The sequence below is a fragment of the Armigeres subalbatus genome, chromosome 2 (assembly GCF_024139115.2).
Source record: "Armigeres subalbatus isolate Guangzhou_Male chromosome 2, GZ_Asu_2, whole genome shotgun sequence".
In the NCBI taxonomy this organism is placed as follows: Eukaryota; Metazoa; Arthropoda; class Insecta; order Diptera; family Culicidae; genus Armigeres; species Armigeres subalbatus.
Window position 1 is genome coordinate 375,687,973 of NC_085140.1, and position 19,541 is coordinate 375,707,513.

The 19,541-nt window shown below is 40.3% G+C and overlaps 1 protein-coding gene across 1 annotated transcript; it reads left to right on the forward strand.

The window, feature by feature from the left end:
- The first annotated feature begins 1,601 nt into the window (after positions 1–1,601).
- On the forward strand, positions 1,602–16,629 carry LOC134213113 (transmembrane 9 superfamily member 2). Its single transcript, XM_062691725.1, has 4 exons — positions 1,602–2,233; positions 13,397–14,586; positions 14,648–14,807; positions 15,030–16,629. The coding sequence occupies exons 1-4, from the start codon at positions 2,087–2,089 to the stop codon at positions 15,531–15,533; spliced, it is 2,001 nt and encodes a 666-aa protein (XP_062547709.1). The 5' UTR covers positions 1,602–2,086; the 3' UTR covers positions 15,534–16,629.
- Positions 16,630–19,541: the final 2,912 nt, after the last annotated feature.

A 19,541-nucleotide genomic window follows, 5' to 3' on the forward strand; every position in this document is an offset into this window, starting at 1 on the left:
ATTTATTTGAATACTGCAATCAATAGCTTTCATATTGTTCTGTTGATTGCGCTATTCAAATCAGTTCATGAAAAAAATGTTACTTAGGTCCTTTTGAAAAGTTAAGCGAGTTTTGATTGCAGTACTCAAATTAATTAATGAAAAAAATGTTACTTAGGTCCTTTTGAAAAGTTAAGCGAGAAATGTTTTATTTATTTCTCGCTTAACTTTTCAAAAGGACCTAAGTAACATTTTTTTCATGAATTAATTTGAATAGCGCGATCAACAGAACAACATGAAAGCTTTTGATTGCAGTATACTCAAATTAATTCATGAAAAAAATGTTACTTAGGACCTTTTGAAAAGTTGAGCGAGATTTATATTATTTATTATATTTATCAGGCTATAGACATCCCTATCTAACTCATTAGCCTAAAAATAGCCACCATGTCCCGGGCACAGTGTGCAGATAGACCGCTGTCAGTTGCATGAGATGTAAACAATCGTCAACAACACCAATGATTGTAGCTTGATAATTGAAAATATCCACAACAATAAAAGAGCAGGATTTATTTTTAAATTCTGCTCAAGCTTTTCACGGTGAAATAAAAGACAAATTGTTGTTCTCCATGTAAGTAAAATCAAAATTGATCATGTAGATAAGTTTTGAATCAATTAAACTCATTAGTCATATTTAGTTAATATTCCCGATTAAAGTTGAATATTTAAGAAAGCTGAATTTGGATGTTTTTATGATGTTAAGCTGTTTTAGATTTGACGTACGTTACTCGGCGTTGGTGTTGGTGTTGGCTACGCTAAACATGAGCTCTTAGCATAGGGCTGATATTTATTATTTATTTTTTATAATAAAAAAGGAAGAAAAAGTATTCGGGAAAACTAACGATTAAGACCATTTGCTGTATGCATGGATTTCATTGATTGTTATTATTATAAGTATGTGTCAGTCTTATGGATTCCATGTTATGCAATTATGATTTGGATCAAATTGATCATTGGAGGAAATCTATTAATTTTACACATACTTTCCATTGGTCAAACCCCATTGCAAAAACCCATGTGAGTCGGCACATGAATCTGAGGGGCTTTTTTACTTGAGTGGGGGTGCATTAGATTCACTTCAATTTCAACTAACTCAATACTGTATTACGAGAACCTTATGCATGGTTTTTATTAGGCACACATACATCTTAAAATATAATATAATATGTAATAAAGTTAGGGTTCTAAGGGTCTGTCTCATTTGGAGAATCAAACTTAAAAGTGACAGTTGGAAAATTAGCAAATAACTCAATCATAAGAATGGCTGGTGCTACCCAGCAATTCCAATAATACATCGATGCAAAATGATTCGATATCTGTCAAAAGTAATCTTGCTCTGCGAGCAGGGTTATTCGATAATTATTGAAATGTCACTTTTAAGTTTAATTTCAGTTTAATTCTCCAAATGAGACAGACCCTAAGTGCGAGAACATTTAAAATATATTATTCGTTTTATTTGAGTGTATGCACTCCTTTATTTTTTCTGATGCCGTGCAATATTATTCCGTGAACGTGCAGTACAATGGAACGCAGCCAGCAGTAATGACGTTTCGCATACGTCGATATGTTGATGTCAGAGGAAAATTTCTCCAGCCAAAACGAAAAAGTTCTTCGCAATATTCTTATGTCGTGTCGGAAAAATCGGTGAAAAATGATTTAATTTGTGCATATAGTTTAGTGCTCTATATGTGAACTCGTTCACTGAAGTGAACATCGTTCGAATCGACTGAATTTTATTGTATTTCTTAGGAAATTTCGATAATATTCAACCCTATAGTTGGGGCACTGATTTCTGGAAGCTTTCTTGGCCCCTCGGTGAAGGAACCTTTTCATCGCTGTGCGGAAGATCGTGGTAGTGCTGGTGACTAGTCCAGCTAGATAAACTAACGGGAATATACAGCTGGAGAAGAATCTAATGACTGATGTAAAACAGTTTGGTTAACTGCGCCTTTCTAGAAGTTTTGATTTGTTTACATATCGCGATACAAATTAATTTACTCGGCCACTCGAAGGGATTCCGAAAAACAGCAACAAAGAATACAAGAAAATGAATTTACAAAGGCGCCGTTGTTCGTCGCTTGCCGGTTTTCTGCTAGCAGTTGTCGTCCTTTGCAGTCCAGCGGATGGATTTTATCTGCCTGGGTTGGCGCCCGTAAATTACTGCCGGCAGTCGGAGATGCAGAAATCGTGCAAGGTAAGTTCCTTCCTTTGGTTCTTGGCTTATCGTGTAGTGATTTTTACCCTAGGTGACAACTCATCAAGTCGGAAGTGAGTGCCGCAGCAAGTGCTTTATAACATTTGCTAGCGGGCGTAGGTATTTGTGACGATGAATTCAGCATTGCTTTAGCTATCGAAAAAAAAACATAGTTACAAAAGATTCATTATGCTAGTGTTACATGTGATTACATTGTGTGTATGTCGGTCTATTTTGCGATAGGATGTTAGACTACAATTTTATATCAGGTCATAAAGCATTTGCTCAATTGCTCGCTTTAAGATGTGTATCGTTTGATTCGAATCCTAAGAAATATGTGCTGTCTATATCTGTTGGTATCTGCTCATAAGATAAGAGCTCAAAATTGAAAACGCGCACCTACTAAGTAGACAATTAAGATTAATGTGATTGTAATGTAATAATTGTAATTGTAATTCAATACCAAATTTTCAAAATGACTTATCTGCCTTTGCAAACAAATATTCAAACATCGATTTGGCGATTCTGAAAGTACTCCCACGCAAATCAACCCCTTCAACACGTAGGCGAAGGCTTCTGCTACGCGTTGATGCTGTTGGTTTGCTTGGGAGTGATATCAGAATCGCCAAATCGTCGTTTGAATCTTTGTTTACAAAAGCAGATAAGTCGTTTTGAAAATTTGGTATTGAATTGTTTATTTCTTTTTGACGATAACCAGTTAGTATATACATACTTTTTATCAATGCTAATAGAAGTATTATAGCATGTATTTTTATTCTTATCATAAACTTAAAAATTAGTAGGAGCTACTACACTTCCTGCTATAACTTATGGTCAGGAGAAATGCTCTGACATATTGAAATAAAAAGACATACATGATAACAGCAGTGTCATTCTTAAAACTATATACATCATACATTTCGTTGTTGATTAATGAATTCATGGTACCTACTTTATTTTTATGGATCGAGTTGTTCATAGCAGTTTAAAGCTACTTTTTTCCATTTCTCACCAAGATTATTGATCAATAGCTTTCCATTACGGTATCAATTTAGTCACTTCAAAACTACGATCATTTACCATACCGTGTCTTATAATGTCGCATGTGTTTTGAGGAACATTATGATGTTGCCCGTCTGTATTTAGGACACCTTAAATAATTGCCTTGCCTATGATTTATCAAAAATATGCAATGTTGTACCCACCTACACCAAACTTTCTTTATCAATAACAGGAGTCCAAATAATTTAGGAGCAAGCCCTATATTTTAAAACTTGTTACTCCAAACGCAACATTGATCTTTTGAGCCGGATAACCTATCCGAATCCCGCATCATTGGTCAAACCTCCACTTATAAACAGAAAATCAAAACTTTGTCTTAAGAACAAACTTTTGATTTACAAACAAGTTTTTAGACCAGCCATGGTGTATGCTGTACCAATATGGACTAGTTGCTGAAATACCAGAAAGAAGGCACTGAAGTTGCCTCCGTGGTATAGTACTAATGAACTTCATAGAATTTCTAATATTGAGACATTGCAACAAATGTCCAACAAAATAATTTCCAATTTTAGACAAAAATCGTTGCATTCTCCTATTGCAACGATTAGCTCCTTGTACCTTTAGTATAAATCAGGTTAAAAAATGGCCCGATATAATAATTCAGATGCTAAAAAACTGTTTCATTTGGATAAAGTTTTCATAGGCGGTACCCTTTCTGAAGGTAGTGGAAGCACATGCTCATAGAATGTGCCTTATCTTATCTAGACGTAAGAAAATACATTTACATTGAAAATTCTTGTCGGTGCACCAGGAATCCTCGACATCATAACATCAGTGAAGCCTCCACAGTTGCTGCCACTTTACCTTGGGGTATAAGTTATCAAACGATTTCTGTGCTCAAGAATACAAAAAAAATGTAAACTGCTGCATCAAGAGTGTTTTCCTACGTATCAATAAGGTTCAATCTATGAGCATGGGCTTCCACTATCTTCTGAAAGGGCATCCTCCCTCTACGAGGTTGCCTTCCGGGTAAGAAGGGTTGTTTTTACAAGGAGTAATCTGCCGTCGTACACATAATTGTTCCATGTTTGCTGGAATTCCTATGTACATGGGACAGTTATGCGTATAACGGCAGTAATGCTTTATGCACTTACCCAACACACGTGTTTAAGGTCTGTCTCATTTGGAGAATTAAACTGAAATTAAACTTAAAAGTGACATTTCAATAATTATCGAATAACTCTGCTGGCAGAGCAGTTTTATTACTAATTTGAGATTACTTTTGACAGATATAAAATCATTTTGCATCGATCACACCAGTCAAGCAGTTTGACGAACATTGACTCCTCCCCCACGAAAACCCTTCGGTTGCTGCTTTGTTTGGACGTGTGTGAAGTTGTTCGAACAACCATTTGACAGTTGGCGGCTCGGTTGGAAAAAATTAAAACGGTTTGATTTTGGATTGAGTTGTCGGGGGCAGAGTCAAGGTTCGCTGAACATGTTTGAGCATTTGTAGTGAAGTTGCACAAACCCTCATATATTTTTTGGTTGGTGCTCGAGTTGGCGCTTCGGTCGTTCGTGCGATATGTGCGATGTGTGATATTGTTGGTCGAATAAATTGATTGTTCGTGCCGCTGTTGGTAAAACTTGATGGATGTTTGAACAAACGAGAGGTGGAGTCAATGTTAGTCAAACTGCTTGACCGTGTGTACGTTCCATTATTGGAATTGCTGGGTAGCACCAGCCATTCTTATGACCGCGGTTATTTGCTAATTTTCGAACTATCACTTTTAAGTTTAATTCTCCAAATAAGACAGACCCTTAGGGTCTGTCTCATTTGGAGAATTAAACTTAAAAGTGACAGTTCAAAAATAAAAACAATCACCCGGTCATATAAGAATGGCTGGTGCTACCCAGCAATTCCAATAGGACATCGATGGAAAATGATTCAACATCTGTCAAAAGTAATCTTGCTCTGCGAGCAGGGTTATTTGATAATTATTGAAATGTCACTTTTAAGTTTAATTTCAGTTTAATTATCCAATTGAGACAGACCCTTAGTAGTAACCAAACTACCACACGGCAGTGCACCACAGATTACCATTAAACCTTCTTTGGGTCCAACCTTATCATTCCCCCCGAGACTGCCTCAAGGCAGTGAAAGCTTTGAGTCTTAAGATCCTTCAGTCTTTGAGTTTTGAGTCTTAAGATCCTATTCAGATAGTCTCCGACGGCAGATCTATCCTACTCCGACGGGGAGGCCCCCGACATAAAAATATTCCGCATAGATGGTTCCGGTTCAATGGCGCCCTGACGATCCGAAGCCGGTGCGCTCGCACGAAATCATCTACTCAACTAGTCCTTAGCGGTGGATCTAGCCTCTACTCCGATGACCGAGTTAGTCATTGAGCCATTCAGCTCCCGCCTCAATTGCGATCACGAACGACACGGATAGTCCAAGAGGGCGGATCTATACTACTCCGACAAGTATTTCCTCGACACCAGGAGCTTCCCCGTAACTGGATGTGATGCCACGTTCTGCGGCTATGTACCGCAAGCTGACAACAGTGGCGACGTTCCCGTTCATAATTGACATCTATCTTCCGCGACGGTGTACTCTGACGCTAATGGTCCACTTTCCGCAATGGTTTCCTTGCTACTGCTCCGTGCGCCAACCTAGTTGTAGGATGTCGGTTATCCTTGTCGTCACTCTTGCGACAGCATTCCTCTGTTCTGTGTTCTGGTATTTTCTTTCGACGACGTTATTGGTGGTAGTGGTGGTGGTAGTACATCACACTCCTCTTCGCTTCGAATCAGGGATATATAAACAGAATACGCTCAACCGTCACATCTGGACATTATGGGGGATGCTGCATGTCCAAACCTGAAGCTTCCGTGGCCTATTAAAAACTGGGTCAAGCCAAAGTTTAGCTCTCCATATGAGCCCTAGGGCCCTCCTTAGCCGTGCGGTAAGACGCGCAGCTACAAAGCAAGACCATGCTGAGGGTGGCTGGGTTCGATTCCCGGTGCCGGTCTAGGCAATTTTCGGATTGGAATTGTCTCGACTTCCCTGGGCATAAAAGTATCATCGTGCTAGCCTCATGATATACGAATGCAAAAATGGTAACCTGGCTTAGAAACCTCGCAGTTAATAACTGTGGAAGTGCTTAATGAACACTAAGCTGCGAGGCGGCTCTGTCCCAGTGTGGGGATGTAATGCCAATAAGAAGAAAAGAAGATATGAGCTCTGCCAATTCATGCCGACACACTTGGGACTAGACGATGTGTCTCCTTGCCTTTATTCCAGTTGTCTCACACCCTTTGCAATTTGGCCTCTGCTGCCTTGATATTCCTGCGGGCGTTACCGGTGCCCCAGAGAACGTAGATTGATGAGCATCATGCCCGCGAGTTACTCACGCCGCCCGCGCTGTGATATGCGCTGATGACTCTTAGGCACATCAGCCTATGAAATGAATACTCTTCAGCTTTCAGGTGTTCCAGTTTGCGATCAATGCCTACCCCCAGATTAAAACTCCGTACCTTAGTATGGAAGCCGACACGCTTGCCAATATCTTGCGCTTGCTGGAGCACACCCTAGAGCTGTTCGTTATCATCCTAGATAGTGCCGCTATCGCCGTCGACGTAAATAACCAGGAGGGTGAAACACCTGTCATCCGCGGTACAATGGCACTCTACCCAACATCGTTTTTGGTACCCAGTGTCTGGGTAGTATACCCGAATTCAGCGCTCATTTTGGGTGATTGGTTGGTACGCAGTTAGTGCTAATTATCGGCAATTAACTTCTCCTGGCGAAAACTTGCAATTGGTTGAAGTACATCGATCCTTTTGTGTTTGTATGGCTTCTTTATGTCGAAAAATAGCTCGTCGATACTTCCGAAGTTTTGTTATCATGAAACAAACGAAATTAAAACAAAAACATTGTACGCCATATTGAATGAATGGTGGGTAGGCGTATTAGCCTTCTCTTCAGTCCCCTGTAAATAACTTACTTGATTTTTGCAGGCGTAACTTACTTCAAGCATAATTTTTCATAACGACGCGACGTATGTAACAATTATGAGGATTCGAGAAATCCTTTGCAGAAAGTTGGCAAAACTTTTTCTAAAACTGTTTTAAAACTAAATCTTTTTTCAATACTTTTTCCGCTAGCATGCGTCATTACATGACACGTAATAAGCGTGCTTCACATCAAATCTCAGTTCATTCAAATTCACTGTGAAAACGATAAAATTATACATACACATACACGTCGGTGTACATTGGTCGGTTTTCCATAGTGCACGATTGACGCAACTACAGTTTTGTTTTGTTTTGCTTTTTTGTTACATAGGTCGCTCTTAGTTCCCATATGTTAAAGCGACGTATGTAACAGTGAGACTTCAAAAATAGATTTTTTTACATACGTCGATTCGTAAAAAGATTGAATTAGAGAATTTTAAGATCTGAAATCAGTAAAATCGATGCGTATTATATAAAGCCGCGTGAGATTGTCACGTTGTATTAAAAACCTCGTTTTGTTTACTTTTGTTACATACGTCGTTATGAAAAATTATGCTTGACTTGATTTTTTAAGCTCAGCTTACTTACTTATGGATCCTATACACCTCCGGTGGTGAGGCTTCGCCGCCATGAACCTCTGGCTCTGCCTCTGCTGCGATGTCCCGCTGCTGGAGCCCAATGCTTGTTTACTGATTTCGTTTCCGCCCCTACGTAGAGTCTGGTGACAACGACGATGGAGCTCGTTGTTTGAGATCCAGTTGTGATGCCACCAGGCCCGAATTATATACCGCAGGCATCTGTTGATGAACACCTGCAGCCGTTGAGTGTTCTCCACTGATACACACCACGTTTTGTTAGCATATAACAGCACAGATTTCACGTTAGAGTTGAAAATTCGTATTTTGGTGCGTTAACTTATCTGCCTGTTTTTCCAGATATTTCTTAAACTCGCAAAGGCAGCCCTTGCTTCCTTGATCCGTGCACCTATGTCGATCTTGGTAGGAAGCTTTCAACATTCTCCACTGGTTGCCCGGCTACTGTGAAACTGGAAGCAGTCACCGTGTTTACAGCAGTGTTGAACTTAATCTAGAATTAAAAAAACACCTAAATAAAGAATTAAAAAAAAAACCGTGTTTACATCCAACGATTTGGTTTTGTTGACGTTGATGACTAAACCTGCCGAAGAGGAGCGCTCGGCAAGGTCGTTGAGCTTACTCTGCATATCAGAGCGACCCGAGGAGTGCAACGTCATCAGCCAATTCGAAGTCGTTTAGGTGCTCCATGGTTATAGGCTGCCATAACAGCCAGCGGTTTGGTTCACGGTCAATCGCATCTACCAGAATCTAATCGATTACGATGAGGAACAGTAACGGTGATAGAATACATCCTTGCCTCACACCAGCTACGACCCGGATAGGGTCGGACAAGACCCGATTGTGCAGCACTCTACACGTAAAGGCCTCGTACTGTGCCTCGATGAGGCCGCTGATTTATTCTCGTGATTGAGACGGTCGAAAGCTTTTTCGTAGTCAATGAATACCAAGTAAAGAGACTCTTGGAATTCATTGACCTGCTCCAGAATGATACGGAGCGTGACAATATGGTCCACACAGGATCTTCCGGCACGGAATCCGGCCTGCTGCCACCGAAGAGTCGCATCGATCTTCTCCTGAATCAATGCCTCGTCAGTTATCGCATACAGTCAGGTCACCCTTTTTGGGTACCTTCGCTAAGATACCTTGCATTCAGTCGACCGGGAAAGTTGCGGTGTCCTAGATATTACGAAATAAACGATGCAGTAGTTGAGCGGATGACATGGGGTCAGCTTTGAGCATCGGCTGAAAGTCTCCCTAATAAAGACAATAACCCCTGGGGCTTTACTCGATTTCATGCTTTGAATGGCTGTTTGAATCTCTAGCAGTGATGGAGCTTCGGTATTAACGCGTGTTATACGTCGGATCCTAGGCAGATCATGCCGAGGTTGTGGTGGCCTGGCTGGCACTTGAAAAAGTTGTTCGAAGTTCTCGAACCAGCGTTTCAGCTGGTCAGTTGGGTCGGTCAATAACTGATCATTCGCGTATTTCACAGGCATCGTTGCATTCATCTTCGCCCCGCTTAAGCGTCGTGAGATATCGTAGAGGAGGCGAATGTCCCCGGTTACTGCGGCTCTCTCTCCTTCGTCGGCCATAGAGTCTGTCCATGCTCGCTTGTCCCGTCCAAGATTTTTTTATGTACAGGTTATCCGACTTGTCAATATCCCCAACTCAGCCATCTTGGATTTTTGTATGGAATTTATGCTCGTTTGTTTACGTTTTGCACTGAAAATGTATGTTTCCCCCCCCCCGCGCTGGTTATTCCCATCTACTGACGAAGTCGGATAACCTGTACATAAATAAAATCTTGGTTCCGTCCACATGAGCGTTTTACTTCCTTCTGAAGAGCCGAGTATCGTTGGCGGGCTAAGACTTTGGCTCCTCTGGTTTTTGATCGCTCGGTGATCCATTGTTTTCTCTGGGTGCGCAGTTCCCCCAGATTGTTCTCGCTGGTTGCGATTAAGGCATTCTTGATGGCGGTCCATTGGTCTTCTACGCTACCACCTTCCGGAATATCTGCAGCACGCGTCTCCAGTTCTTCAACGAAGGACCGTTTCACCCTTGCATCTTCCAGTCGGCGTGTGTTGAATCGTCGTCCAATCCTCCTGCCGACGAATCCGCGCAATGCGCAGGCGTATTTCGCCGATGAGGAGGTGATGATCAGACGCGATATCGGCACTACGTTTATTCCGTACATCAAGAAGGCTCCGTTTCCATTTTCGGCTGATGCAGATGTGGTCGATTTGATTTTCTGTAAAGCCGTCACGTTTTTACGCCTCCTTCATATGACGAGAATAACTATTGTCAGCCCTGGTCACAACTTCCCTTGGCTTAAAAGTATCATCGTGTTAGACTCATGATATAAGAATGCAAAAATGGTAACTGGTTTAGAAACCTTCTGGGTAATAACTGTGGAAGTGCTGAATGAACACTAAGCAGCGAGGCGGCAATGTCCTAGTGGGGGATGTAATGCCAATAAGGAGAAGAAAAAAGGGATTTGCCACCAACATTAGCTCCTCTACCGCCACCTTCGCCACTTCTTCGTCGTCTACTCATACCCTACGACTGGCTTGTTTCGCTCTCTTTTCTTGCGCCACGCTCCCTTGCTTACGACTTTCTTGGGCCTGCTATCCTAGTTTGCGCTATCCCTACGCTTTTTGCGTTCTGTGGGTAGCACCTCTTGTCGATCGAGCAATGGCGCGCTTGTCTATCCTTCTTGTTGTCGCTCTATCGCTGAGTGCGAAATTTAACGTCTCCTGGAAGGAGAAGAAGCAGTCTGTGTGCTCTTCTTAGCCTGGCGACAGCCTACCAGTCTAACTTCCAGCACTTCCTGTTCCTGCTTTGCGGCAAGGATCAAATGGCGAAGCTTAAGGCTTAGCTTCAGGTCTCTCGTGTTGCACCATGACAACGGTCAGGGTCGGAAGGACGCCACTCGATTCTATCTTCTCCGTATTTTGCTGCTGCATGCCGGTTTTTGGTACACCATTTGCGCCAGGGTTTCGACTTTTCATTTCAATGAGACCAAAGCAAGCGTTTTTCGGGCCAAGGGAAAATCTTGTTTCGTTGTTTATGTTGAGGATCATCTTTCACCCATCAATCTTTTCTCTAGAATTAGCATTGGAAGATAAACGAAAATCTTGCCTATTAGATGAAAATCCTTTTTCGTTTTATTACTTTTACCTCTCACTCTATTTTCGCGAGAATTATCGCAGAACAATTACAAAATTGTTTGGCCGCGCCGGGATTCGAACCCAGAATAGTAACAATAATAGCTGTGGGGATGTGCTTACTTTAGCCACACCACCACGCTATCGGTATGAAAGCGTTGAGTTATTTGTTCCACATAAGCTACTACCATTTGCATTTCTGATGCCATGAAAAGACTCGAATATGAAAGAAAAAGAGCAAACCAACGTTTAGCGGCAATCGAAGTGAGCGACAGTCAGTTATCACTCTCCAGGCTGTTTTTCTTTCCCGAAAAGCGATTTCTCCTCGAAAACTTTCGTGAGGGAAAATCATGTGCTCCTGAGATTGAGTGAGCATTACGAACCCTGATTTGCGCTCTTCTCGACGATTGCTTCGCCACTCGTCTCCTTCAGTTCCATCAATCTCGCACCCGATGCATTGAGTGGAACCTCTCGAAACCTCTCGTTGCGAAAGGGTTCATTTCCGTTGCTTTGTTGGTTGGTTTTGCTTTATTCATGTATGTTGGGTCCTCATCAGGGCTGCCCTAGATCCTAGCTGGAATAGTCGCCATCTTGATCCCATGGTTATCTTTGTTGATGCAGTGTGTCCATGTGGTTGACACCTCAGATCGGCGTAAGCCAGGTAGAAATCAACTTGTCCTACTCCCATCTGGTTGGGTGAGCCAGACGGCTGGATTAGGACGGGTTGTTCCAAGGGCTGCCACGGTTTTGCGGAACGGAACGCAATTGTGCCATAAGCCAACCGACATTTCAAGACGGTCACAAAGGTCGGATTCGTCGAATTTCACGGCATAATTCGATAACTCGAAAACCAGCAGCGCTAGACGTCCTCAGTAGAAATGATCAACGAGAAAAGATGTATTTTTGGTGTATGTTGCCATTAGAGTGGCCCTTTTGTGAAATGTATTTTTTCAATCTTTCAAGTTAGGGCATCGTACCATCCTAAAAAGTTGTAGAGAATTTTGCTTAAAAAACATTTATTTTATCGCATATAGGTAATGTTTTATGACAAAATTACTTAGTTTAGACCACCCCCATGAAACGGCTGTCATCCACGAACAACTCGCCTGAAGCCGAAAACATGGTGCTGCAACATGGTGCTGGATGTAAACATTGCCGGTTAAGCAATAAACACACGAAGTCAGTATGTCGAAATGCGTAAACGACATGTGTTGTATTGTTAAATTATATTCAACGAGATGTATTGCATTGTTGCGTGATTCTCGGCGTGATTAATTGGCGATTTGATGTTGCATGGAGAAGAAGCAGAAAGATAATATTTTTAAAAAAATCGCACGGGAAAACATACGAAGATATCTCTGAAATTCTAGAGGCAATCTAATTAAAAACGGTAAACAGTACGGGGTTGGACTTTTCTTATACTGTGTATTAAGTATGATATCGCAGAGTAAAAATTGAAATTGAAATATTGTGTTTATTGTGCAGTAGAAAACAAGTCTAACCCCGTACTGCTTACCGTTTTTAATTAAATTGCTTCTAGAATTTTAAAGAAGAGTTTTAAAAATAACTTCGTATGTTTTCCCGTGCGAATATTTTTGATTATCATCTTTCTGCTTCTTCTTCTTCATGCAACATCAAAGCGCCAATCGCAAATTCTCTCGCGGCAGTATGAACGGAGCTTAAAATAGGAAAGGCAACACTAGCGCCACCCAATCGGAAGACGGCTTCAAGAACTACATCTTATTTCAGGGGGGTGGTTTAGACAGGGTGGCCCCGAAAAAAAAAACAATTTACAATTCAAATTATTATCAAAATCTGTCTTAGCATCGCTTTACGGTCTGTGGATAGCGCTTCTTTTGGTTACATAAGATGGTTGATAGCTTCATTTTGAAGCATGTTATAAGCCCAAGATTGCGATCAGGAAAAATTTTTAATCAAGTTAATTTTGAAAAATAATATATAGGGGAACTGTTCCGTTTTCCATCTCATTGTACATATATTCATCTCATCGCAAAACAGAGAAATACAGCACCAATTTTGTCTCCTCTTTTTGCTAACATTCGTGCTCACTGCTGAAAAAAATCACAAAAATAAATAATAAATCAAATACCTTTTCATTGCTTTGTTTTTGATGGGATGGAAATGGGAGCTATGACACGAAGTGCCGAACCGTTCCCCTACCATCAATACCAGCGTGGCTAAAACTCATATCATATCATATTATATTTTTATAGTCATATATATTCACTCACTTTAATGTTTAATAAAAAATTGTATGATGATGGTAATTGTTCGATTTCACAATTCGACATTCTTCTTGTAATAAAGCTAAACTAAATGAACATACAAAATATAACTCTTTAAAATGTCGTATCTTCCAGTCCGAGGTGGTATTATATGTCAACCGTCTAAATACCGAAGAATCAGTCATCCCTTACGAGTATCATCACTTTGATTTCTGCCCGATCGATGAAGCAAATTCGCCGGTGGAAAATCTCGGACAGGTAGTGTTCGGTGAACGTATCCGTCCTGGCCCATATAAGATCGAATTCCTAAAAGAAGCGGCGTGCGAGAAGGCCTGCACCCGACAGTACGTTGGCGGCGATCCAGAAAGTGATCGTCGGCTGATGATCCTAAAGAAGGGGATGAGTTTGAACTATCAGCACCATTGGATAGTAGACAATATGCCCGTCACGTGGTGTTATCCATTGGACAACGATCGCCAGTACTGCAGCACGGGCTTCCCCATGGGCTGTTTGGTAAGAAGGCACCCGGATGGAGATGATGGCTGCATGGTTAATCCAAGCTACAATCGAGCTGGATATTACTATCCATTTAATCACGTTGATCTGACAATCACTTATCATAGTGGTGCTACAGAGGAATGGGGCGTGGCATTCAAACAAAACGGTGGCCGAATCATCTCAGTCAAGGTTGTACCGTCATCCATTAATCATAAAAATCCCGAACAACCAGACTGCACTAGCAAGGAACCGATTGAGATTCCATCAACTGCTTTGCCGAATGCACAAAAAATGAACATCACCTACACCTACTCCGTTCACTTCGTCCAAAACAACACCATCAAATGGTCCTCCCGGTGGGATTACATTTTGGAATCGATGCCCCACACAAACATCCAATGGTTCAGTATCCTGAACTCGCTCGTGATTGTGTTGTTCTTATCCGGTATGGTGGCCATGATCATGCTTCGAACTCTGCACAAAGATATTGCGCGCTACAACCAGATGGACTCGGGAGAGGATGCCCAAGAGGAATTCGGATGGAAATTGGTTCACGGTGATGTATTCCGGCCACCACGCAAGGGTATGCTCCTGTCGGTGTTGCTCGGTTCCGGAGTGCAGGTGTTCTGTATGTCGCTGGTAACGTTGGCCTTCGCCTGCCTGGGTTTCCTATCGCCAGCCAATCGCGGAGCACTGATGACCTGCGCTATGGTGCTATTCGTGCTGCTTGGTACTCCCGCTGGATACGTTTCGGCTCGCATCTACAAAAGCTTCGGTGGTATAAAGTGGAAAAGCAATGTGCTGCTGACCTCAATGCTAAGTCCTGGGTAGGTTATATGATTTTTGAATGATAGAAGAAGGTTCTTCAATTTTTGTTTTTTTTTTCAGGGTTGTCTTCGGGCTCTTCTTCGTAATGAACCTAATCCTATGGAGTAAGGGAAGCTCAGGAGCAGTACCATTCTCAACTTTGATTGCGCTGCTGGCCTTGTGGTTTGGAGTGTCTGTGCCGCTTACTTTCGTTGGTGCTTACTTCGGATTCCGTAAGAGGGTGAGTAGTTAAACGAAATATTTGATTTTATATTTGGGTCGAAGTTTGAAAAATAAATTTCGTCAAAGAATGTTTCGAAATGCTTGCGAAATCCTACAAAGTTTGTTTTTCTGCCTAGCAATCTTACTTAATACTGAATACATTGGCCCGAATACGCTATTCTTTATTCTACAACAATTGCAAACAATCTAACCTTAAATAAACCCATTTTTTTATGACCAGTCGCTGGAGCATCCAGTACGTACCAACCAGATCCCGCGTCAGATCCCGGACCAATCGATCTACACCCAACCGATCCCCGGCATCATAATGGGCGGCGTATTGCCATTCGGTTGCATCTTCATTCAACTGTTCTTCATCCTGAACTCGCTCTGGTCCAGCCAGATGTACTACATGTTCGGTTTCCTGTTTCTGGTGTTTTTGATTCTGGTCATTACCTGCTCGGAGACGACCATCCTGCTGTGCTACTTCCACCTGTGTGCTGAGGACTACCACTGGTGGTGGCGATCGTTCCTGACGTCGGGCTTCACTGCGGTGTATCTCTTCATCTACTGCTGTCACTACTTTGCGACTAAATTGCAGATCGAGGATGCCGCCTCGACTTTCCTGTACTTTGGCTACACACTGATCATGGTATTTTTGTTCTTCTTGTTAACTGGTTCGATAGGTTTCTTCGCTTGCTTCTGGTTCATTCGCAAGATCTACAGTGTCGTGAAGGTGGATTAAAATATTGTAAACACGTTTGGTAGAACCAGTAGTGAGTGCAGTCAATCTGAAAATCCTTTTCCAAATTCCTCCCTTCTATGATATACTTTATTCTCTATTTTTGAGATAATTTAAATCATGCGTATAGACGATAAGATTATTATTTAATACTGATGCAAATAACTAGCGACGAAAAGTTTTGTAAACGAATAAAACAAAGCACTTAAAGGAATGATTTTAAGAAAGATAGATTGACAAAGTGAAAAAAGAACAATATCGATGGAATGAAAAGTTCGTTAGTTTTCCTACTAATGTGAAGAAATCGATATTACTGACCATTATAAAACATCTATAAAAATCACTAACAAGCAATTAGCAAAAAAGTGGTTTATACCTAGTAATGGATTGCGCAAATCAATAAAAACACAAAGATTGATCGGAAGAGAACAAGTGTGTGATTAGTTCTAGTAGTATAATATCAAAAAATAAATGCCTTCTTTTTTGTTTAATTATTTAACTTTACTAAGTACAGGAAGGATAAACGCTAATAAAAATGTAGTGGCCGTGAAATAATATCTGTTAGGAATGTATTATATTTGTAATTGGATGAATTCACTGAAGAAAGTATTACACAATGGGCAAAACTGTAATTCGGTTCAATCCGAAATAAATGCTCATCTTTTGTGTGAATTAAACAAATTGTACAGTTGAGGCATGTTTCATGCTTGTTCCTGGAAAAATTTAAATCTTTACTTAAAGTGTATAAACTGAAACCAAAATTACCAACATTGTTTTCACAAAATTTGAAGAGATTTGAGATAAAAGAAAAAAAAATATCACCGTATCGAACGAACTAATCTTCTGGAAGTCAATAAACTTCTTCAGTATGTTTATAAAATCAGCTGCAAAGTCGGCACAATACCAAGGGAGATAAGAAATATTGGAACCCATGTGCCCATCCATATTTGACTTTCCTTTCAATGATTTAGTAATCCTAGGCAACATCAACAAAAAAAAATGATGTCATGCTTGATTATAACGCTAGAGAGCGTTACAAACATAATTTCACAAAAACAAAAGAATAAATTGATGAATTTACGGTAACTTAAAAATAGAATTAATTGTCTTATAACTTTATCCGAACCTTCCCAGGTGGGTGTCCTACGAAAGGCTGAATACTCGACTGAACTCAAAAGGCTGAAATCTCAAAAGACTGAAAGCTCAGAAGGCTGAAATATATCGACAGGCTGAAAGTGGTTAGATGCAATGAATCCCACCCGAAAGAACTTCAATGAATAAAGCGAATTTTTCTTGAATGAATAGATTAAATTGGTTATGATTAAATCATTCAACTCTATGATTAAAGATTATGATTAATGATTTATTCTTTTTTGACAATGATTAATGATAATGATTAACGATTAAAATAATTTTAAACAATCCTTCTTCTTCGTTGGCATTACATCCCCCACTGGGACATTGCCGCCTCGCAGCTTAGTGTTCGTTCATTAAGCACTTCCACAGTTATTAACTGCGAGGTTTCTAAGCCAAGTTACCATTTCTGCATTCGTATATCATGAGGCTAACACGATGATACTTTATGCCCAGGGAAATCGAGACAATTTCCAATCCAAAAATTGCCTAGACCGGCATCGGGAATCGAACCCAGCCACCCTCAGCATGGTCTTGCTTTGTAGCCGTGCATCTTACCGCACGGCTAATTTTAAACAATGATTAACGATTAATGAATAAAACGTTTGAAGTATGATTAACGATTACCGATCGTGATTAAATGTTGACACAGTAGGTATGTGTACGATACTAGACCGTCAGGATTTGCTGCGGTGGCGACTACAACCGGACCATACGATTGGAAAGGGAGAATGAGGAAACCAAAACAAATTGCGGCTATTGTCCATCACATATCACAATCTTCATATCTGTATCTCAAGTCAAAAAATCTGTATTGAAATTCTGTGTCCATCTAAATCCAATCAAAATGGTTTTTGAACAAACTTTGTTTTAAAAAATATGTAAATTTGATAATTTGTGAATGAAATCTATCGAGGGTCCGTCTTTAACTATTGTGGCTACACTTTAGTGGACCAACTGCTCAGTCACACGGAACCTACTGGACAGAACTACTGTTTCGGGATATGTGAATAAAGGCTAGATCTTGTTCTCTTTTATTATTGCTTGAGCTTTTTCTGAGACCACTTTATTCAAATATAGTCCGAACATTTTACGGAGCATAATCTGGATTCAAAATCGTTGATTTGCATAAACTGTTTATAAAAAGTAAAACCTGCCAGAGCCAATATGTTCTGTCTTTTCAAATTAAGATTTGCTATTGTAATGGACTGTGATAAGATCAGTTTGGGGAAGGATTTAATTTTATAAGCCCTTGAAATCTTATTGAAAACAGGTATATACTAATAGCAAATTTTTTATATAACTTTTATTATACTTGTCAGTACAGAAATCTGTAAAATCTGTAATTTTGCTAAAAATCTGTATATCTGTATATATCCAGCTTTCCACGCTCGGTAATGGCGGCTTATCGGTGTGCAAAAATCAATCAGTCACTGTACTTTTTGACACTAGCTGGAGGAAAACTCACTGGTGAAAAGGCCTTTTTTCCCTTCCCCTCACCCAGGAACGCCAGTGGGCTTTCCTCCAGCTAGTGTCATTGATTTTTACATACTGACAAGCCGCCATTACCGAGCGTGGACAGCTGGATAGATTCTTGGTCACCGTTCTACCCCAAAAATCTGTAAAATATAGAATAATCTGTATATGTGGCAACCCTGGTCAACCAACCGATGACTGAAGAGCAGCTGTAAGTTCCATCCGAGTCGCCGACGGTACATCACCAATACCAACCCCCTATTTTGTTATGTGTTAGATTATAAGCTGGGACGGGACTTACAAAGAGGAAAAAATGTAACTTCATCTGCAACCAGCAAGCGCTGTCACGAATTGTCAGATGCAACCAGCACCTTTTTGTGTGAAAGTATTGGTATCCCTCGAAAAGTATTCAGAATGATTTTATTTTACGAGTACTTTTTCACTTTGAAAAGTATTCTACAATAGCCGGACAGATTATTATTGAACAGTTATAAATACATGTTTTATTTCCGATAGGAAAATCTTTATAAAAATAAGTTTACAAATTCGTAAATTGCAAACACGTTTATTGTGCTCAGAAGATTCTACCCGGGATTTAGGTGAAACACTCAAGGAAACAGTTGAGAATTGATGATCAACTGTGATGAAAAGAAGAACAAGTGTCAAAACAAGGAAAAAGAAAGCCGTCTTTGCAGGTCTTGTCTCAGATTATAAGTAATAGTTAATAAATGTAGTCTGAACTAGAAATATTAGAAGACGCCATATTGTTTCCAATCGAACCGTCAAAAGTGGTTCCATTTCGACTTGTTTACTTTTTGCATCCATAAGAAGCAAGCAAAAAGTTCATGTGCTGCCAGTATCATTTTCACGATTTCAGGCTCTATAAACCGTAATCAATTTGATGATGAAGATGATTTTATTCTCATTCGCACTAATACTAATGCAATTTTAGCCAAAATTCAATATTTCACTGCTATTCACCAACTTACCTCTGTCAACGTATATTCATGGTATTTTCATATGAATTTTTCACTGACTTAGCTAATTAATTATCAATTAATTAACTGAAAAGCGCTTAAAACTGCTTTTTTCCTAGACAAATTTTCGTATGCTAATTATACACACACCAACTCCGAACGATCGAGACACACACATACACATGCACTCAGTTTTTCACTTGTTCTTTTCTCGCCGTTTTCTTGATTTTATCACAACTAAACATAATTCACTACCTAACTTTCACTTTTGTCTTTGATGTTGAACACCAATTTCTTCACTTCATGTCGAAAAACCAACGAAAACTGCTTTAAAAAAATTGAAGTGAGAGACAAATTTGACGGCCGTATTGTGAATGTTGCAAAATTCGGAACACCCAAATTCACTACCGCATTAGGTGAAATA

Coding starts and splice junctions, on each gene's coding strand:
- LOC134213113 (XM_062691725.1), top strand. CDS start 2,087: ATGAATTTACAAAGGCGCCGTTGTTCGTCGCTTGCCGGTTTTCTGCTA. Junction 2,234..13,396: donor AGATGCAGAAATCGTGCAAG/GTAAGTTCCTTC, acceptor CGTATCTTCCAG/TCCGAGGTGGTATTATATGT. Junction 14,587..14,647: donor ACCTCAATGCTAAGTCCTGG/GTAGGTTATATG, acceptor TTTTTTTTTCAG/GGTTGTCTTCGGGCTCTTCT.